Source organism: Hevea brasiliensis, chromosome 9 (assembly GCF_030052815.1).
Source record: "Hevea brasiliensis isolate MT/VB/25A 57/8 chromosome 9, ASM3005281v1, whole genome shotgun sequence".
In the NCBI taxonomy this organism is placed as follows: domain Eukaryota; kingdom Viridiplantae; phylum Streptophyta; class Magnoliopsida; order Malpighiales; family Euphorbiaceae; genus Hevea; species Hevea brasiliensis.
The window spans coordinates 3,046,275-3,068,679 of NC_079501.1; the positions used below are offsets into that span (position 1 = coordinate 3,046,275).

Here is a 22,405-nt window from a genome sequence, read left to right on the forward strand (position 1 = left end):
TACTTATAAATTTAAGGAAACTTTTTATATAGACAACTTATATCATTTTTATTAATAAATAACAACAAAGAGAGAATGAGAGAGAGAGAGAGAAAGGTGCAAGCATAGAGTAAAAGAAATATGAAGAGAGAGAAATTAGGGTAATTTAGGTATAAAAAAATAATTATGAGACCAAATAGTTAATCGAATCAAATTACAGAGACCAATTTACTTTTTTAAAATATAAAGACCAATTAATTAGTTTCACTAAAATAAAAAGATTAAATAGTAATTTAACTAGTATTACTAATGAAAAAAAATTGATAGAAGATTAAATAATTTAAAGAAAGTAAAATAAATGGATTAAATAGTATATCTTTTAAAATATAGAGAGTAAATAGTTAATCTTATTAAAATATAGAGATTATATAATAATTTACCATAAACAAATAAAGATAAAATGGTTTGTTCGTGATACTCCGCTTGATATGTTGGAAAAAGAAAGGAATTTTTTGCCTAGACATACCCATTTAATGTATACCAATTTAATAAATAACTGATATATCACTAAAATAAAAATAATGATGGATCCTACCATAAAATGACTCACTACAAAATATAATTTCTTAATTTCTGATTGGTTTAATTTATAAAATAATTTATATACCTTAAATCAATTAAGAATTTTTTGAAAAAAAAAAATACCCATCTTACGCAAACGAGTGTGTGTATATATATATATATATATATATATATATATATATATATATATATATATATATATATATATATATATCCCACCTGCTTGAAGAAACTCTAATTTTGTGTTGGAATTTCACATTTTAATTATTGACTTCGAAATACCAAAAAAAATGTTGGAGTTCCACACTGGACTATTGAATATTCTTCGAAACACCTAAAAAATGTAATGAACGAGAATTGATCGATTTCTCTCTCCCTCCCTTGATGCTAAAGCCCCTAAAAAAAAATTCAGATTTTTTTTTTAATCCAGGTAAATTAAGAAAGGTAAAATTACTGTTTAAGTGTTTAGCTGTATTTGAAAATCACGATCATTTCTTTTGTTAATATTCATCATTGGTCCAATGTTCTAAATTAGCATAACTCTAAGGACAGCAGTTATAGGAGAATAGATCCATAAATCTTGTTTCGTTAATAAGAATCTGAACACCCTCCAAATACAAAACAAGAGAAGTTTCACTCGAGCCACTCTTAAAATGCATAGGACTCGTAGAAACCCATACATTACAAATCAAAGAAAAGCCTAAAACACTTTCAACTGAGAGGCCGGCATGAAGAATGAATGTTTGTACCAAATGAAAGTACTGCAAAGAAGATACCTTCCTACCATGTCAGTCAATTCATGTATTTATTTTTCCACTACTGAAGAATATCATATGTATCTTTCATTTGTTATGTTGTTTCTGCCTCTACCACTTTCCTCAAATTGTACCAAGCGAAAGGTGTCTGAAGAATGTCTAGAGAGATGCACTAGTTTCAAGCAAACAAGTCAAAGGGGTGGTGCTCTGTTGGCCTCCTTTAGCATATCATTTCAATAACAGAAGGTAAAATAGAAAACTTCCTGGGAAGGAAACCCAAATGTTCCCCATCAGACTGAACATAAACGCTTCCGCTGACAGAGATGTTCTCCACTTCGATTGAATGCACACTGCAAGAAAACAAAGAAACTATCAATAGTATGCACAGCTATTAAATGCCACCTACAAGCTACAACTTTGAACACCATATCAACCATAAACTTCACTAGGCCAGACCACAGGCAATCCAAGTCGCTGTCATTTACATTGCACAAGTATATTCATTAGTCACCTCATAAATGCAGAAAAATTAGATATGCGAAAATCTTAATACTCCACATGCTTCTGAAAAAATACATCATTTCATTGGTTGTGTTATTGGAACAGATTATGATTCCTATCATTTGAAAGCCTCCATAAAAATGAAGAGAGAACAATGTGGAATAAATAAGGTACAAGTGAATCCAGAAGGACATATCCTACCTTCTTGAAGATACATTTTTCACTGTTAAATGCGTCCCCTTGTATAGTTTATGTAGTTTCAGAATAAAGTCATACCACTTGAAGTCCTGAAGCATTACAACCTGCAAGAATATGCCTGATTATGCTATGTTACAGAAATATAAAAGTAATTTGAGCGAATTAACAGAGGAAGTACTTCACCTCAAACTCTCCACTGCGAGGGTCACCATTTGGAGTGATTCTCATGCCTCCACCAAAGTATTTTGCATTTCCGATGCAAAGAGCTGTTACTTGAGAACATATTTCCCATGCACCTCCATTGACCTATATGCAGAACATCCTATGGGTGTATATTCAGGTTATTAACAATGGCACAAAAAAAAAATATATCATGAGGAAGAGGAACAGAGAACCGCATGGTTGTAGTTGTACAGATATGAAAAGCACATAACAATAATAAGTCGATAACATAATTCTGAAAACTTTAAAAATAAAGTGACCTTTACTCTAAGGTCACAATTTCTATGCCCCATAAACGCTTGTAGAGCACCAACGACATAGCATAGGTTTCCAAATCTCTTGTATCTTGATGAATAGTAACCGGCCTTTGCACTCCTACAAAACTCCATAAATAGCAAAAAGACTTTAAGATCAGCATGCTCTTTGGTTAATAAAATTCCAAAAATTTAGCCCATAGCCTTACAAATGAATATCAGCCACGTTTATGAAGTAATGAGATTCTTCATTTTCTCCACTAATGACACCGACATCAACCCGTGATCTCAGCCCTGCAGAACAGCTCCATCAGAAATTTATTAATGACAAAGAAAATGCAAACAAGCTAACAACTAGTTTATAGCATTAAATATGAGTAGAACCTATTCCAGGTTCAGATTGAATCAATTTTTAGCATTTTAGTTATTTAAAATAAAACATAAGTACCTTCAACAATGCGATCAACAGCTTCATAAGGATCATTTTTCCTAAAAAAGAAAGTGATAATATAAATAAAAATATCTGTCATGATATACCATAAACAATCATACTGGTTTAATCCAGATGGGAATAGAATTGTTATGAAAAGTCAATCACTATATTATTTCTCTGTTATTTCACTGTATTCTGTATTCCTATTTAGAATTTCTTATTTAGAATTTCTTCCTAATTAGCAGAACACAATTATAGGAATCAATTATACATATATACCTATGCACAGATTAATTGAAATTAAGGAGAATCATTTTTTTCTACATGGTATCAGAGCAGGTCATCTATCTAGGGTGACTATTTGTTCTCACCACCCAGCTCAGGAGACACCTTGGCCACCAACCAGCCGTCCCATCTGATTCGGTCGCCGGAATCCAAGCGCGTGAGGCTCACGCGCCCAACTCAAGTTCTCGCTGTTTCTTCACTCTCCGGCGTGTGGAGGCGCGTCCGCCGGCCGTTTCGACTCGGATCAGCATCGCCGGCGTCGCCTCAACCCCCTCATTCCACCACTGTGTGCTGTTGCCTGATTCAGTACACCATTAAAAAACTTCTGAGGTTTGGCTCTAAAATCCTATTTCGGTACTTGCTTGATTTGTGATTTTTGGATTATTTTGCAGCTATAAGCATTTTGGATTAGCGTTTCGGTTAATTTTATTTGTCTCAATAAATGGCAAACAATAAGAATGTTATTTCTGATGTAATTCCGATGATGAATAAAATTACAGAACACAAACTTAACGGTTCGAATTACCTGGAGTTGAGTAAGATTGTTAGGGTCTATTTGCGTAGCATTGATAAGGATGATCACCTTACTAAAGGGCCCACCTACTAATGATACGCGGCAAACTTGGCTAAGGGAGAATGCTCGATTGTTTTTGCAGCTTCGGAACTCGATTCACAGTGAGGTAATTAGTTTAATTAATCACTGTGAATTTGTTAAGGAATTGATGAATTACTTAGATTTTCTGTATTCTGGTAAAGGGAATATCTCCTATATTTATGATGTTTGTAAGGCATTCTACCGTGCTGAGAAAGAGGATAAGTCTCTTACGGCTTATTTTATGGATTTTAAACGGGAATATGAGGAACTTAATGTATTGTTGCCTTTTAGTTCTGATGTGAAAGTTCAGCAGGCCCAACGAGAGCAACTGGCTATTATGAGTTTTCTTGCAGGCCTTCCTTCAGAGCATGAGACTGCTAAATCTCAGATTCTCTCCAGTTCTGAGATTTCTGCTTTGCATGAAAAGTTCACACGGGTCCTTTGTACAGAGAGTACTCAATCTTCACAGCTTGCTAGTAGTGCTCTTATTAGCCGTAATCCAAATGGATAACAGGGTAATAGAAGAGAAAGTAGAGGAGGAATTACAGGCAACAGAGATAATCAGCGTAATGGGGAGGCTAGTTCTAATCAGGACTCAAGATGAGTCATTTGTCATTATTACCATGAGCCTGACCATACAAAATATAATTGTCCGCAACTTCAAAGGAAAAATCAGCAATCACAGATGAAAAATATAGCAGCAAAGGATTCTACAGTATCTTCCTCTGAGAAAACTGTTTTGATATCTGCAGAGGATTTTGCACATTTTTAGTCTTCTATCTGTTTTTCAGTCTAATATCACTTTCTCTACTGTTACTTTAGCTGATGGTTCTACTTCTTGTGTCATGGGTTCTGGAACTGCGAACCCCACTTCGTCAATTTCTTTGTCATCTGTTTTGTGTCTACCAAAATTTTCTTTTAATCTACTTTCTGTTAGTAAACTTACCGTACCTTAAATTGTTCTGTTTCCTTTTTTCCTAACCAGTGTTTGTTTCAGGATCTTACGACGAAGCAAGTTATTGCTAGAGGACGTGAGTCAAGTGGTCTCTAGATTCTAGAAAATCATGTACCGCGGTCGTTTATTTGCTCTAGTACCTTAACACCTCTTGAAGCTCATTGTAGATTGAGTCATCCTTCTTTGTTCACCATGAAGAAGTTGTGTCCTCAGTTTCAGTCTTTATCAATACTAGAATATGAGTCGTGTCAGTTTGCAAAACATCATCGTTTGCCTTCTATGTCTAGAGTCAATAAACGAGTTTCATCCCCTTTTAAGTTAGTTCATTCTGATGTTTGGGGTTTTGTTCTGTTACTTCTAAAACTGGATTTCGTTATTTTGTTACTTTTGTTGATAATTACTCTCGCGTTACCTGGTTATATTTAATGAAAAATCATTCTGAGTTGTTTTCTATCTTTTGTGCCTTTTGAAATGAAATCAAAACTCAATTTAATATTTCTGTGCGCATATTAAGAAATGACAAAACAAAAAAATATTTTTCAGCACAATTTCAGTCTTATATGATACAAAATGATATTCTTCATCAGTCTTCTTGTGTTGATACCCCATCCCAAAATGACGTGGCTGAAAGAAAAAATCAACATCTTCTTGAGGTAACTCGTGCTCTTCTTTTTCATATTAAAGTTCCTAAACACTTTTGGGCGGATGCAACTTCTAAGCATATTTTTTTATCAATTGTATGCCGTCTTCTGTCCTTAATGGGGATATTCCTTATACTGCTTTGTTTCCTACAAAATCTTTGTTCCCTGTTGAACCCCATATTTTTTGTTGTACCTGTTTTGTGCGTGATGTTCGTCCACAGGTTACTAAATTAGATCCGAAGTCTCTCAAATGTGTTTTCTTTAGGTACTCCCGGCTCCAAAAAGGGTACCGCTATTTCTCTCCTACTCTTAATCGTTATCTTGTTTCTGCAGATGTCACATTTTTTGAGTCCACTCCATTCTTTCCTCAATCATCTGTATATGAGAGTCAAAGGGAGGAGGATGATCTCTTAATATATACTGTTCAACCAATATCTAGTCCTCTCCCACAGCCTGTTCCTTCTGTCTCTAGACCAACTTGATCTCCCGTTGTTCATGTTTATTCCAGGAGATTGGAGATTCCTGACTCAGATCCTCCACCAGCTACTTCGTTGGGAGATCCTGTACCTCATACTAATCATGATTCTGACCTAGACTTACCTATTGCTCTTCGTAAAGGCAAGCGTTCATGCACTTACCCTATCTTTTCTTTTGTTTCTTATAATCAATTGTCTTCTTGTTCTCGGTGTTTTGTTACTTCTTTAGACTCTGTTCTTATCCCTAATACTTGTTGTTGAGGTACTGTCTCATCCTGGCTGGTGTGCTGCTATGAAAGAAGAAATGGAAGCTTTAGATGCTAATGGTACATGGGAACTATTGCCTTTGCCCACTGGTAAGAAAGCTATTGGTTGCAAATGGGTATTTACAGTAAAGGTAAATCCTGATGGTTCTGTGGCTAGGTTAAAAGCACGCCTTGTAGCAAAAGGATATGCTCAGACATATGGGGTTGATTACTCTGACACTTTTTCTCCTGTAGCTAAACTTACTTCTGTTTGCTTGTTTATCTCTTTAGCAGCTACATATGATTGGCCCCTGCACCAATTGGATATCAAGAATGCTTTCCTTCATGGTGATCTTCAGGAGAAGGTGTATATAGAGCAACCACCTGGGTTTGTTGCTCAGGAAGAGTTGGGTAAAGTTTGTAAGCTTCGGAAGTCTCTTTATGGCTTGAAACAAAGTCCTAGGGCCTGGTTTGGGAGATTCAGTGAAGCAGTACAGGAATTTGGTATGCAAAAGAGTAAGTGTGATCACTCAGTATTTTATAGGCAATCTGATGCTAGTCTAATTCTCCTGGTAGTCTATGTGGATGACATTGTCATAACTGAGAGTGACTCTGTAGGTATTTCGTCTCTTAAAACCTTCTTCCAAATCCAGTCTCAGACCAAAGACTTAGGATTATTAAAGTATTTCTTGGGTATTGAAGTTATGAGAAGTAAGAAGGGTATTTTCTTGTCTCAAAGAAAATATGTCATCGATCTATTGACAGAGACGTGAAAATTAGATGCTAAGCCTTTTTAGTGCACCAATGACTCCAAATTTACAACTGTTAGCAGGGGATAGTGAATTGTTTGAAGAACCAGAGAGATACAGGAGATTGGTAGGAAAATTGAACTACCTTACAGTCACTCGTTCTGACATTGCTTATGCCGTTAGTGTGGTAATTCAGTTTATGTCTTCCCCAACTGTTGCTCATTGAGAAGCCTTGGGGCAAATCTTGTGTTATCTAAAGGGCGCTCTAGGAAGAGGTTTGTTATATGGTAATCATGGGCATTTGAATGTTGAATATTTTTCAGATGCCGACTGGGCTGGATCTAAGGTTGACAGGAGGTCATCTACTGAATATTGCATTTTTGTTAGAGGAAATTTGGTGTCTTGGAGAAGCAAGAAGTAGAGTATAGTTTCTCAATCTAGTGCTGAATCAGAATACAGAGCCATGGCACAATCAGTATGTGAGGTAATGTGGATATTTCAATTACTAGATGAGACAAGTTTTAAGACCTCCCTGCCTGCAAAATTGTGGTGTGATAATCAAGCTGCTCTCCATATTGCTTCTAATCCAGTGTTTCATGAGCGGACCAAACATATTGAGATTGATTGTCACTTTGTTCGTGAAAAGATTCAACAACAGATTATCTCAACATGACACATCAAAACTGGAGAGCAGTTATGAGATATTTTGAAAAAAACTCTGAATGGAACTAGGATTGACTACATTTGTAACAAGTTGGGTATGATTAACATCTATGCTCCAACTTGAGGCGGAGTGTTATGGAAAGTCAATCACTATATTATTTCTCTGTATATTCTGTATTCTGTATTTCTATTTAGGATTTCTTATTTAGGATTTCTTATTTAGGATTTCTTCCTAATTAGTAGAACACAATTATAGGAATCAATTGTATATATATACCCATTTACAGATTAATTGAAATCAAGAAAAATCATCTCTTTCTACAAGAACCAACTAACCAGCCCCATGTTCTGGCAAAATCAGACCCAGTTCCTAAGGGGATGAGCTGCAAAACAAAATCATATCTACACATGAGAAATCTACAACATGTAAATCATGCATCATACAAACATGCAAGTTCTAGTTTTGTGGTTGGGATCAAATCAAAAGGAGTAACCCAAGACAATTTGGCAATCACAATAACATACACCTAGAGCAGTTGAGTGGGCATCTTCTCTATCATGATTGATAACAGGTTTCCCAGCCCAAAAGAATCCATTAACAACCTGCTCAGGACAAGTCAAAGTCAATGAACAATAATCCATCGCCAAATACAGTGACTGTAACAGGATTGATTTTCTCTATTCATCTATTTATTAGATGGAACAGTAGAAATAAAGCTTAAGCATTTACTCATTTCTTTAATGACCCAACAAGTTATCTAATTTTTCTCTACTTATTTATTTACTTAAGAGAGAGTGAACATGAAGCCCAAAGAAAGTAATAGTTCTACTACAAGAGATGGCAAGTTGTACCTCATGAAGAGTGCCATCTCCTCCAACTGCAATCACAGCATCAGCACCCTCTCTTATTGCCTACACATTATCAGATTCACAATTAATATTTAATCAATCTTGTTGCAGACATCCTCAACCAAGTTCAAGATCAAAAAAGATTCTAATTCGTACCTCTCTTGTTATGTCAATTGCATGATAAGGACCTGAAGTCAAAGATTCACATATCTGGACACAGTGCAGTGAACTTTTCTCATTCAATAGAGAAAAAACAAAGCCAAGTAGGCATGGCATTCAAAGAGAACAATTCACAGCAGAATACAACCAAGCAGGGGTGAGTGTCAACACATTCTTGCTAGTCAAGTTAAACAAGTTCAAAATAAACATTTAAACTTCAAGTTAGTACCATAATCCTACCACCTCATTGTAACACAAATAATACACACTCGAGAAGTTGTAGTATTTGGTCAATTCATGGAAGTGAAATGTTTGAGCCACAGAAGATTTAAAATTATAATGTATTTTGAGCTATTACCCAATGGTGAAGTGTTCAAATGATGGATCATGGTCAGGTAAAACAAGTCACTGAGTATTTTGCCTATCAGATCAAAAGGAACGGTATGAATGAAAACACAATAATCACGAGATATATATATATATATATAGGATTACATGCAACATTTTTCTCTAATTCTTTAAAGAATATTGACAAGAAACTAAAACACAGGGCTTTCAATAACAGTTGGTGTATGCCAGTACTATTTCTAGGATATAACGTCCCTATTGCTGATCGTCAAACAATTCTATATAAAAAGACAAAAAAAGTGCATTGGAGATTCCAACTTCGTTTTATTTACTGAAAATAAATTAACCCTAGCATAAACTAGAGTTTTTTATTTAATTAAAATAAATAAATAAAACTTTGAATGTATACTGGAGGACCCTGAAAACAGCCCCCCCACAATCAGAAAAACAGCGAATAAATAATAATCAAATCGCAAGCAAACCAGATAGTCCAAATCATTTAGTGGTGGGATAGAGTAACTCGAACTAGAAAGCAGAAAGATTGAAAGGGACACAATTACCCAAAAAGCAAGCACAGAGATGGCATTAGCAAAAAGGAAGCTCACATTGCAATCTTTATCAAGGCGAGACCTGAGATACGGAAGCAGCTTCTTCCATTCCTTGCCCGTTGTCCCATTAGCTCCTAAGTGAATTCCAACTTCAATCATTTTTCTGTCTAGGTTAATGAAGCTAAAGAAAATAGTAATTTCAAGAACTCAAAATTCTAATCACATTCATTTTCCCAAATTCTCTCAAGAAGCGAACAGAAAATTCCAGAGAGAGAGAGAGAGAGAGATTCAAATTAAAGAAAAAGCAAAACCTCGAGGGTTGACGACGAAGACAAGATCGCGACGGGAAGGAGAGGAAGAAGAGGAACCGCCTTGCAGGATGGAGCGGTGGAGAGAGAGATCAGAAGACATAGGAAGCTCTGCTCTAAGATACCAAGGTTTGGACACAGTAGACACCATTCCACTGCCCGGCCCTATCTGATAATAATAACCTGCCATTTTCTTTCCTTTTTATTTTTTTGGTTGTCTGTGCAACGGTTCTCAGTACGGGACTATGGTCCTAATTTTCTCCATCCCATCCCACCTCCTATCCATCCCTTCTAATCTTTGGCAATTTGCAAGTTATTTATGCAATGGAATGAGTGGGCCCGACAAAGCTCGCGAGACATCTTGTTTCTTTGTTTCGTTTAGAGCGGTGGCGGTTAAAACGAGGATGCCCTCCGGGCGAAATTATATTCTATATAAAACAAATACTATGTTAATAAATATTTAACATATAAATAAATACAATAATTTTTTAAAAAAATCGTTTAGTAATTTTTATTTTTAAATTCCACTTTCATTTATCTATTTCCATATTTATTAGTTTCCATTTTATATAGATGAGTAATTTTTCCCCCTTAAGCTTCACCTCCTCAGTTTTGCTGATAATCATTGGACTACGACCATCCATATAATCGGTTATATGTTGTAGTTAATTGGATATAGGCCTGTATTATATATATATAAAAAAAAATTAAATATAGGCCTGTTTCATAGCGAGAAAAAATTAAAGGGTAGTGGAATTTACTTCTATATAAATAAAAAAAATTAAAAGTTAATTTTTTTATTTTATAAAAAAATTATAAGAATTTATGTAACTATTTTTTTTTTTTCAAAAAGAGTATAAAAAGCATTAATTTTTTAATTTTTTATGTGCCATTTTTCTCTCAAATAATTGTTCTTGGGACAATTGAACTAAAATTGCTAAATATTTAGGTAAAATCATATTTAGATTCTTAACTTTTGATTTAATGCGAAATAATTAAATCTTTAATATTTATCACAATTATGACAAGAGTGATTGAATTAAATTTAAAAAGAATATTAAATGACAGAATAAATTTAAATACTTATCTGTATTACTTATTTTATCTAAAACTTCTAATTTTAAATAATTTTTATTTTTTTTAATTTAATTCCTCCCGGCCCCCATCCCATTCTCTCTCTCATTCACACACTATATAAAAATTCTTGTGTAGTAAAACATGTATACTCGTCAAGAAAAGGAAGAAGTCTAATATATTATTCGCAGAAAATAATTGAGAAAAAATAGATATATATGAGCAATGATTTCGATCTTTTTATTTTATTATAATTTCTTTTTTCTTTAGTAGCTAATGTATTAGATTGGAATTGAGTTTGGCATTGATAAAGTTGGGTTTTGTAGGGGGCAAAGCAGTGTGTGTTAGGTGTTACCCCTATTGTGAAAATGAGAGTAGAATCAAAAGGATGAGAGACCAAAATAAAAAGAAAATTATAAATTTTTCAAAATTAGAAGATTTAAATAAAATAAGCAATACATATAAATATTTAGATTTATTCAATAGTTGATTTTTTTTTAAATATAAAGTTTAGTAAATGAACTATTTTATTAATCAAATAAAACTTCAGGTACTATATTGTAATTTATTGTCAACTTTCAAATTCAATTTAATTATTCTAAGTGTAATTGCGATAAATTTTAAAGGTTTAACTATTTCATATAAAATTAAAAATTATAAATATAAATATAAATTGACCTACGCATATTTAGTTCAATTGGCAAATATAATTGTATTGATATATGAGTAAAATAGTAAAAATGTAATAATTTTTTCTCATTACAATATATGAATAAGAAAATCATTTTCCTTTCTTTTATTTACCTAAAAAAAGATTTGTATGGAAATAATAATCTTTCTTTTCAAATAAATTTTAATTTTCTCATCATTCTACTTTTTTTATTTGAACTTTTCTTTCTTCAAATCAGTCCATAAAGTTTTTTCTTGCCTTTTTTTTAAATATTTAGGTCGGTATAGTTCTATATAATTTTTTTTAGATGAGGCACATTAACACAAGTTTCTTTTTTATATTTTTTAAAAATTTTATATTTTTTTTATTATTTAAAATAAAATATTTCTAATTCTTTCATTATTTTATAAAAAAAATTCCCAAACAAAGTGTGGAAAAAACTAAGGGTGTGTTCGTTATTATTGTGGTTTTTTTGTTTTTGTTTTCCTTGAAATAATAAATTGATTTTTATTTTTTATTTCGTGTTTTCTTAAAACAGCTTTCTATTGTCTTTTTTTTTTTTTTAATATACAAAAACTCTTAGGTTCATATAAAATTCATTACTTTTACTTTATATGTTATTTACAGCAAATACATTAAAATTTCTCGATCTCACTTTTCTTTCAATAATATTTACCCAAAAATTCAATATCTCAAATTTTGTAACAGTGTGTATTCAATGGGTCAAGAAAATATCTAAAAAATGATTATAAATTGAATGAAAAGATTCAAATTTTTTCACAAAATAAAGGGTTTTTTTTCTGACAAATGAAAAGGAAACACTCAATTGAGTTGAACATGGCTAATTGTTTCGTGAAATAAAGAAAAAGTTGCAAATGTAATATTATAATTGGTCTAATAATAATAATTTCGCTACTATAATTGTCCTTTTTGTATTTTTGGGATAAATATATTCGAAAGTTAGATTTATAATAGAAGAATGAAAATCTATCAAAATTTCAAGTGCATTTAAAATTATATATTTTTAATAAATAGTTCAAATTTATACTTGCTTGATAATAAATACTTATAAATTTTAACTATATTTAATATATCTAACTAACCAAAGAAGATTTACAACAAAAAATTTTATTTCAAGCAAAATTCATACATTAGCATACTTGCTATTACGTTTGCATTTATATCCAGCTAAGAAGGCAAGCTCATAAAATGGAGGATGTAGCCATAGGCACGCATAAAAATCTCACATGGTCACGTTAGAAAGAAAAATAATTATGAGTTTGATGGCACAAAAATCGTCTCTAGTGTTGTAGTTTCTCAAGTTCGAATACTAATTGGAAGCCAAAATAAATTAAAAAAAAAAAAAAATCAGGAGTCGCATACCTCAAGAATTTAAATTGCCGGCAAGCTCAAGCTGAAGAGAACAACACTACGCATTTCTCTCCATCTTTCATTCATGTTTATCAACACATCCATAAGGCTAAACATTTGAAGCAAAAAATCAGAACAATGTTTGTTACCTTAGATTAGAGACAAGAACATAAACAGTACATACACGAATGGCAGTTGCCAAATGCAAATGTAGAAAACTCTTATCGTCGGCCCTTTGACTTTGAATCAAAATGATGCTTCTTCAACTTCTTCTTGCGTAGCAGAACAGTAGTACCACTACTTTCTCTGAACGGCATACCCATGAGAGCCAACAGCCTCTGGCCTTCTTGATCAGTTTTAGCGTTGGTTACTATACAAACATCCATTCCCCTTGGCTTACCAAGTGCATCATACTGAATTTCAGGGAACACACTCTGCTCACGAATTCCAATGCTGTAATTCCCATGTCCATCAAAGCTGTTTGGGTTTACACCTTGAAAGTCCCTTGTCCTAGGAAGCCCTAGATTAATAAGTCGATCTAAGAAAGAGTACATCACCTGTGAAGTAATCAACGTACACATGAGTTTATATAATTTATTTGGTTCGACAGGAAAAAAAAAACTCACAAAAAAATTAATACACAAAATTTGAAATGTTATTGCACATGACAAAAATTGCACTTGAGAAACACTAATTTGCAATTTCATCATCTTACAACCATCACCATTGCCAATTAACTGCTATGTTAAAATAATGCCACCTTTACTACAACTATTTACATTCATCATTACTACTGCTGACCATAATTGATAACCAGTTACACAGCTAGATCTGTTGCCCTCACTTGCATTTTAGTTGTTATTAAAGATAGATTCTCGAGTCTCATTTTCATCAAGGAAGTCCATATTAATTCCAATAGAATTAGAACACACTAATTTAAGTCTTCTAGTTATTTAAGATTATTCTCAAAATGTTAGAAGAATCAAGCAATGACAATGTTTAACTTCAATATGAAATTTGAAAGCTAAGAGTCAAGACAGAGCATTTATATCTGGAAACAAAGAATGGGAAATAGATGACAACAAAATTTAGAGACAAAGCAAAACCATAAACCCAAACTTAAAACAGACCACATATAAGAATGAAAAACATGCTTACATTTCCTCTGAGTGTGACAGCAATGCCCAACGGTTGACCTTCCCTGATCTTGAAGGTAGCAATAGAGTTCCTTGCTCTTGTCTTGATAGGTCTTTGGCCTGTAATGAGAGCCAAATCATTCATTGCAGCTTCCAAACCCTTGGCATTCTGAGCAGCATCTCCAATGCCACAGTTCACCACAACCTTCTCAATTTTCGGAACCTAGGGAATTCAATACCAGAAAATTGCAAAAGAAAACAATTCATCAAGAGTTGAATACAGAACACAAGGTAATAATGCACAAATTAGACGAAAAGAGAATCAGAACATCTAGAGTCCACTTGCTTTGCAGAATTTACATTCTGTTTCTGTAGAAAGAATGATATTTTGTTGCTAAACTGGACAACGGTTTCACAATTGTTTTTCCCTTCATGGTAATTATAATGGGAAAAACAAGAATATGAGTACTGTGATGTCCACTGCCCTTGATTTCCAGAAAAAAAAATATTAAACTCCAGTTATCCAATTTAAATAATTGTGCAGAGCTAAATTAAGCATCATAGACAATCTCAGTCATAATGAAGCTACAAAATATGAAAAACCCTCATCTTTTCCATCAATTAGCAACAAAACAAACACATTTCAAGCAACCTTATCCAATACAAATAATCTCTCAAAAATTCAAATAGATAGCCCGAGACAATCTACAACAGCACCAACTCTCACTTCACGTCCTATTACCAATTAAAACCACAAAAAACCCCTTGGAGCAAGGTAAACCAAACAAGTGATAAAATGTTAAACAAAAACTGAAAATGCTACCTGGAGAATGTTAGTGTACGAGAACTCTTCCATGAGCAAGGGAACGATCTTTTCAAGGTAAGTGGTCTTTAGGCGATTGGCCTTTTCAGCTTCTGATTTCTCCACCAACACAACACCGCCAGTGGCCCTCACAGACACCACCCAATTGCCATTTTTAGGGTTTCCGTAAGGTACTCTAGCGGACAACGGAGGTGAAAGAATTGGGAATTGACCACGAAACGACGCAGCTGCGGACTGTAAAAGCGAAGGGGACGCCATTGGATCCGTGTTTGTTGTCTGTGGAGTGCGCGTGGAGCTGAAGGAGTTTAGTTGCTGGTTGCAAAAATGATGTTGCGTTGAGTTTATTTACGAAAATGCCAAACCGAAGGAATGCTTATGTGGGTTTTGTGTAATTTTTGAGAATGCCAGTCAGTGGTGGTTATTTCCTCATACGCTTCAGCTCCATATAGAGAATAAGACGGATTACCTTACGTCGTTGCCTCTCCTCTCCCTTACTATCCACGTTGTGTGCTGTACCTATGGTTGCAGTAGCTGCAGTTCTTGCGTCTGGTCCGGTCTGCTGTATTGTTGACGGGGGTTATTTATTCTACTCGATGTATATTCATCATAAGTCTCCCTTACTATAATTAAAATTAAAAAAAATAAAAAAAAAACTGAATTTGAGGTTTTTTTAATTATAATTTAATTATAATTTAATTTTTAAAAATTAATAAAATTTATAAATTAATTTTTATAATTTTAAAATTATTTATTTATTTTTTAATATTTTAATAAATATAAAGATATATTTTTCTTTTAATTTTCTACTTAAATTAATCTTAATTCTAATAAAAATGACTAAAATCTGTTTATTTATAAATTTTAATATGAAATACAATAATTTCTAATAAAATTAAAAATTTTAATTATTAAATTTTAAAAATTTAAAGTTATAAATTGCATGTTAATTTTTTAATATAATTAATAGTTAATTTTACAAAATAACTATTAATTTAAAAAATCTATTAACTAAGAGGATAAAATTTTACAAAATTAACTATTAATAAATCTTATTTTTTAATTGTTATAAATTTTATTTATGTTTTAAATTTATTTATTTTTATATAGAATTAGTATAAAACTTATTTGTAAATAATTATAATATTTAGAAAACAAGTAATCAAAATAAAAGGATGAGTTGTAATTAAAAAAAATATAAAATTTAAATTTATGGACTATTTTATTAATAAATCAAAATTTAAAGAATTAAATTATTTTATATTAAAATTGAGTAAAGGACATTTTATAAATTTTTCTAAAATTAACAAAAAAAAAATTGTCAGTAATTATAAAGATAGAGATTAATTTGTAAATTTATTAAAATATTAATGACTAAATATGTAAGTTTTAAAAATGTAGAAACTAATATGTATATTTCATTAAACATTAAAGATTAACTTATAACTTACATTTTAATCAGGCTTCAATTGAGATTAAAATTCAAAATTTTATATTTTAATATTATTAAATTAAATTTATTAAATAAAATTTTTATTAATTATATGTAAAAATAATAATATTGTGTTGCGTTCCGTGGTGAAACTGGGGATTATATCATAATGGGAATATAACATATTTATATAAATATGAGTTTACATATTTATATAAGAATATATTAATTACATAGTATAAAATTTGTAACACCCCAAAATTTTTAATTTTATGAGCATTTTTAGTATTTTAATTTTATTAAATTTTTGAAATTTTTTTGAGATTTTTCGGATTTTAAAAATCCGATTCGATTTTCCGAAAATATAAACTTTGATGATTTTTAAAAATTAATTTAAAGACCACGTGGCAAAACTAAAAATATATTTGGAGTCTACGTATTTTTCTGAGTTTTCTGAAATTTTTTCGAAATTTTTGGACCTCGTTTTCGGTCCCGAGGCAGAGTAAAAATTCAAAATTTTGTATTTTGAATCGAACCGGCCGAATCGAACCGGACTTGATCGGACCGGTCGAATCGGACCGGCCTTTTCCTTTTTCTTCTTCCCTTCCCCGCGCGCGTCGTCCCTCTCCCTTTTCTCTCTCGTTTCTCTCTCCTCTCCACCCCCGGCCAACGCCGCCTTGACCTAGCCAGTGACGCCGCCCGACCAGTCGGCGTGCCGCCGAGCAATGAAAAAGCGCGCGAACGCCCTGCGGCGCCGCTCCAGCTTCCCCGGCCAAATTCGGCCGATCCGGCCACCAATTGGACCGGGTCTTGTGTCCAAAATCATCTACTCGGCGAGAGCTTTCCATAGACACCAAGAACGCCGAAATCCATCGAGCGGATTGTCCGATTTTTGCTCGGGAAGATTTTAGCCAATTTCGATTTCTGGGCTAGATTTCTCGAAAACAGTGAATCCCACGAGAAAACCGAGGCCACCAGCACGCTCCATTCATCGAGAGCCGCGCGACATAAATTTGAATTTTTAGACACCGTTTTTCGGTGGGTCCCACGGAAATTCTCAGTGTTTTTCCTAGCATTTAATGAGCTTAGAAAATTCTGAAAAATTTATGTACTAACCCCCGTGTAATGGGCTTCGTGTAGTTATCCTCGATTCGCGGAAATTCGGCGATTGGCCAGATGCGCAAATTTGGGCGAACGGACCGTTCTGGAAAAGTCCCGAATTGGATCGAGGTTTTGGCTAGCCCCATTGTCGGACGTCGGCGCGTTCGAAGTCGGAATCGGTAAAGGTAAACCGAACCTTGCTTTTCATAATTTTCTAGTGCTTAAATAGGATTAAAAATCCATAAAATATTCGTGGTAGCTTAGAAAATTACGATTCTTTTGCAATAGCTTAGTAATATTGCTAAGGACGCATGGGCAAAGTTTTATAATTTTAGAGCTTGTTTGGGCGGTTTTGCAAAAATGATCAATAATAAGGACTAAATTGAAATTTTACATATTGTGATGGATGACGATTTGATGGGCCCGGAGAGGCTGTGTGATATGATTGAACTGTTGATATATGGATTGTGAATATAGAAGTGCGTTTTTAGCCCTTTTGCGAGTTGGGTAGGTTAGGTATAGGGAGACTCTGTAGGATTTTCGCACGACTTAGGGCGTATTGGTCTTTTCTTTGTTTGTATTGAGTCGATTGTATTAAATAAATGTAATATGATTGTCGGTGGCGGACAGCCTTCTTCCTCCGCCCGCCACGGTGATTGTCGTCAAGTCCGTGAGTAGAATATTAATTTTAATTGTAATTTCGATATTATTATATATGTTCAGATGCCCATGCATCACTTATATGTATATATTTATGTAGTTAAACTCTAGGCACGATTTTTGATGCATTGATAAATGTTAAAGTGCCATGTATGTTGTTGTGGTAATTTGGAGCAGTGTGCGTGCGTTGGCGTGCGTGTGATGTGGTGTGGACTATGGATAGGACGGGTAGACACGGCTTGAGTTTTTATTTGGGACCCGGTCCTTGGGTAGACACGGCTTGAGTTCTTCATTTGGGACCCGATTTGGTATTTAAGTGGAAGTCCGAGTGAGTTCTTCGTGGCACGAGTTGGATTTAAGAGAGCTGTATAGGGGATCAGCTCCCATATATTATGATTGATGTTACAGGGTGCGTGAGTGCTCCAAATTACCTTTTTGATGTTATGATGTGAAAATGATGTGGATGTTGCATTTCACTCTACAGGGTGAATTAGATTTAGATAGTTATAGAGATTATGGTTAAAATTTATATTTTACTCTCTGAGTCGAACGCTCACTCCTGTTCAATATTTTTTCAGGCCACAGGAGGATATTTTTGAGGTTAACCTGCTCCCTTTTCTCGCAGGTTGTTTATCAATGTTTGTGTAATTTTATTAACTCCTAGAATTTCCGCATGTGTTAGAAGTATTTATTTGATTATGGTCTGTAATATTATTATCATGTTGGACCTATAAACGTATAATGATATGCATGTTTGATGGATTAGATGAGGGAGTTGAGCTCCCATTTATTATTATGTTGATGAGTATGTGGAGGGTGAGCTGAGCTCCCCAATTGACTATATATTGTGTTTACAGGTCGGGTAAGTCGAAAACTCCCCGTTGGTAAGTCCATTTTATGGCCGGACTCTGTCCGTTTGTTTTCTTGAAATTGGGCCCAAATGGGCCTTAGAGTTGGGTTAATGAACAGTTAGGCTTACTACGGGCCTCGGGGGCTTTAAGCTGGCCCAGGTCCTAGTGCCGGTCCGGCCCTGAGGTTGGGTCGTGACAAAATTTATATTAAATTAATTTATTTAAAACTAAATATATATATATAATTATTTATTAATTAAAACTATTTTAAAATATATAAAAATAATTAATGAATTTAATTTAAATTCTTTTTGTTATTGGTATAATTTATTAAATAATTATCTTATTAATAAATCTAAAAAATTAAAATAGTGTCTATAATCACTATAATAAATTTAAACTTTAATATCACATTATATTATAATTTTATATTTAATTTAGTATTCAAGGGCATATCATTATTAAAATTTTTACATTTTAAATATAAAAAATGTTTTTAAGAAAATTTTATGAACAATTTTTTATTAAAAAATATATATAATTTTTAAAATGATAATTTAATATTTTTAATCTAACTAAAAGTTTAATTAAAAATAATTTATTTTTATAATATATAATATGATTGTCACGACCCAACCTATGGGCCGGACCGGCACTAGGACCTGGGCCAGCTTAAAGTCCCCGAGGCCCGTAGTAAGCCTAACTGTTCATTAACCCAACTCTAAGGCCCATTTGGGCCCAATATCAAGAAAACAAACGGACAGAGTCCGGCCATAAAATGGACTTTCCAACGGGGAGTTTTCGACTCACCCGACCTGTAAACACAATATATAGTCAATTGGGAGCTCACCACCCTCCACATACTCATCAACATAATAATAAACGGAGCTCGTCTCTCATCCAATCCATCAAAATGATATAGAATATTAAGTTTACAGTCCAACATGATAATAATATTGCTGACGTACAAATTCAAATAATTACGCTAACACATGCGGAAATTCTAGGAGTAAATAAAATTACACAAATATTGATAAACAACTGCAAGTAGAAAAGCGAGTTAACCTGCAACAAAATATCCTCTTGTGGCCTGTAAAAATTTTTGAACAGGAGTAAGCGTTCGACTCAGAGAGTAAAATATCAATTTTAACCATAATCTCTATAACTATCTAAAACTAATGCACCCTGTAGAGTGAAATGCAACATCCACATCATTTTCACATCATAACATCAAAAAGGTAATTTGGAGCACTCACGCACCCTGTAGCATCAATCATATCATATTGGGAGTTGATCCCCTATACAGCTCTCTTAAATCCAACCTGGTGCCAGCGAAGAACTCAAGCCGGACTTTCGCTTAATAAACCAAATCGAGGGTCCCAGCGAAGAACTCAAGCCGTGACTACCCCTCGAAGGATCGGGTTCCTAGAGAAGAACTCAAGCCGTGACTACCCGTCCTATCCATAGTCCACACCACATCACACGCACGCACACTGCTCCAAATTACCACAACAACACTCATGGCACGTTAACAGTTATGAATGCGACATAAATCGTGCCTAGAGTTTAACTACATAAATATATGCATATAAGTGATGCATGGGCATGCTGAACATATAATAATAGTGAAATTACAATTAAAATTAATATTTTACTCACAGACTTGACGACAATCACCGTGGCGGTGGCGGAGGAAGAAGGTCATCGCTCACTGACAATCATATTACATTTATTTAATACAATCGACTCAATACAAACAAAGAAAAGACCAATACGCCCTAAGTCGTGAAAATCCGCAGAGTCTCCCTATACCTAGAACCTACCCAACTCGCAAAAGGGCTAAAAACGCACTTCTATATTCACAATCCATATATCAGTTCAATCATATCACACAGCCCCTCCCGCCCATCAAATCAATCATCCATCACAATATGTACAATTTCGATTTAGTCCTTATTATTGATCATTTTTGCAAAAACTGCCCAAACAAGCTCTAAAAATTCTAAAACTTTGCCTCGCGGTCCTTAGCAATATTACTAAGCTATTGCAAAAAGAATCGTAATTTTCTAAGCTACCACGAATATTTTATGGATTTTTAATCCTATTTAAGCACTAGAAAATTACGAAAAAAAGCAAGGTTTGGGTTTACCTTTGAAGATTCCGACTTGGGAACGCGCTCGGGACGTCTGACAATGGGGGGCTAGCCAAAACCTCGATCCAATTCGGGGACTTTTCCAGAACGGTCCGTTCGCCCGAAATTTGCGCATCTTGGCCAATCGCCGAATTTCCGCGAATCGAGGATACCTACACGAAGCCCATAACACGGGGGTTAGTACATAAATTTTTCAGAATTTTCTAAGCTCATTAAATGCTTGGAAAAACACTGCGAAGTTCCGTGGGACCCACCGAAAAATGGTGTCGGAAAATTTTGAAATTTATGTCGTTGCAAAGCTCTCGACGAATGGAGCGTGCTGGTGGCCTCGGTTTTCTCGTGGGATTCACGGTTTTCGAGAAATCTAGCCCAAAAGTCGAAATGGGCTAAAATCTTCCCGAGCAAAAATCGGACAATCCGCTCGATGGATTTCGGCGTTCTTGGTGTCTATGGAAAGCTCTCGCCGAGTAGATGATTTTGGACACAAGACCCGGTCCAATTGGTGGCCGGATCGGCCGGATTTGGCCGGGGAAGTCGAAACGGCGCGCACGCGCTGCGCGTCCCTTCCAAGGCCGTTTTCCGGCGTTCCAGGCGGCGGCTGGTCGTGGGGAAGGGCCGAGGTGGGGCGCCGGCGAGGTGGGGACGCAGGGGAGGCGGCGGCGCGGCAAGGGGAGGAGGGAGGAGAGAGAAAAGAGAGAGAGAAGGGGAGAGGGTCGTCACGCGCGGGAGGGAGGAGAAAAAGAGAAAAAGACCGGTCCGATTCGACCGGTTCGATTCGAAATGCAAAATTTTGAATTTTTACTCTGCCTCGGGACCGAAAACGAGGTCCAAAAATTCTGAAAAAATTCCATAAAACTCAGAAAAATACGTAGACTCCAAATATATTTTAAAATCTCAAAAAAATTCCTAAAATTTATATAAAATTAAAGTATCAAAAATACTCATAAATAATAAAATTTAAAATCTTGGGGTGTTACAATGATAATTATAAATTTAAGATTTTTAAAATATTTAAAAATATAGTAAAAAAATTTTAAATAACTATTAATATTTGTATAAGATAAGATTTTAATAGATGAAATTCAAAAAATTTTAAGATAAAAATTAATATTTAATGTGATAAATTAATTATTATGTAATAAAATATAGAATTAAAAATAAAAAGTTGTATCATGCGGCTTTTTCTTAGTCACCCTTAATTAGATAGTATACTAATGTAAAACTATTTTTAAGGCTTGTTTTAATATATATATATATATATATATATATATATATATATATATATATTTATATAATGGGATTCTTATATGATATTTTTCAAGGGACTTGTAACAATTGTTTCTCCATTCCAATTATCAATTTTACTAGTACTAAGATTGCGTTTTTTCATTGT

The 22,405-nt window shown here is 33.9% G+C and overlaps 2 protein-coding genes across 6 annotated transcripts; both read right to left on the minus strand.

Annotated features, from left to right (window-relative positions):
• Nucleotides 1–1,116: 1,116 nt before the first annotated feature.
• Nucleotides 1,117–10,067, minus strand: LOC110637433 (sphingoid long-chain bases kinase 2, mitochondrial). Of its 5 annotated transcripts, none has more exons than XM_021787525.2 (12): nt 9,749–10,061; nt 9,495–9,571; nt 8,539–8,592; nt 8,386–8,445; nt 8,059–8,136; nt 7,870–7,916; nt 2,940–2,980; nt 2,701–2,785; nt 2,498–2,612; nt 2,199–2,321; nt 2,019–2,119; nt 1,117–1,666 (listed from the first exon to the last, which is right to left on the minus strand). In XM_021787525.2, the coding sequence occupies exons 1-12, from the start codon at nt 9,933–9,935 to the stop codon at nt 1,537–1,539; spliced, it is 1,098 nt and encodes a 365-aa protein (XP_021643217.2). In that variant the 5' UTR covers nt 9,936–10,061; the 3' UTR covers nt 1,117–1,536. The 5 variants fall into 5 exon arrangements, with proteins under 5 accessions (XP_021643217.2, XP_021643220.2, XP_021643222.2 ...); XM_021787528.2 differs by having other exon boundaries at nt 9,495–9,618; nt 9,749–9,889; XM_021787530.2 differs by having other exon boundaries at nt 8,539–8,611; nt 9,495–9,618; nt 9,749–9,889.
• Nucleotides 10,068–12,869: 2,802 nt separating this feature from the next.
• Nucleotides 12,870–15,321, minus strand: LOC110637437 (50S ribosomal protein L5, chloroplastic). The gene is made up of 3 exons (XM_021787540.2): nt 14,820–15,321; nt 14,019–14,219; nt 12,870–13,417 (listed from the first exon to the last, which is right to left on the minus strand). Exons 1-3 carry the CDS (start codon nt 15,075–15,077, stop codon nt 13,082–13,084), a joined length of 795 nt encoding a protein of 264 aa, XP_021643232.2. The 5' UTR covers nt 15,078–15,321; the 3' UTR covers nt 12,870–13,081.
• Between the last annotated feature and the right edge of the window lie 7,084 nt (nt 15,322–22,405).

Excerpts from the sequence above, each read along its gene's own strand:
- LOC110637433 (XM_021787525.2), bottom strand. The coding sequence starts at position 9,935 with ATGGCAGGTTATTATTATCAGATAGGGCCGGGCAGTGGAATGGTGTCT. Across the intron at positions 2,786-2,939 it reads TGTTGATCGCATTGTTGAAG|GGCTGAGATCACGGGTTGAT; the intron begins GTACTTATGTTT and ends GCTGTTCTGCAG. Across the intron at positions 2,322-2,497 it reads ATTGTGACCTTAGAGTAAAG|GTCAATGGAGGTGCATGGGA; the intron begins GTCACTTTATTT and ends TTCTGCATATAG.
- LOC110637437 (XM_021787540.2), bottom strand. The coding sequence starts at position 15,077 with ATGGCGTCCCCTTCGCTTTTACAGTCCGCAGCTGCGTCGTTTCGTGGT. Across the intron at positions 14,220-14,819 it reads CGTACACTAACATTCTCCAG|GTTCCGAAAATTGAGAAGGT; the intron begins GTAGCATTTTCA and ends TGAATTCCCTAG. Across the intron at positions 13,418-14,018 it reads CTGTCACACTCAGAGGAAAT|GTGATGTACTCTTTCTTAGA; the intron begins GTAAGCATGTTT and ends ATTACTTCACAG.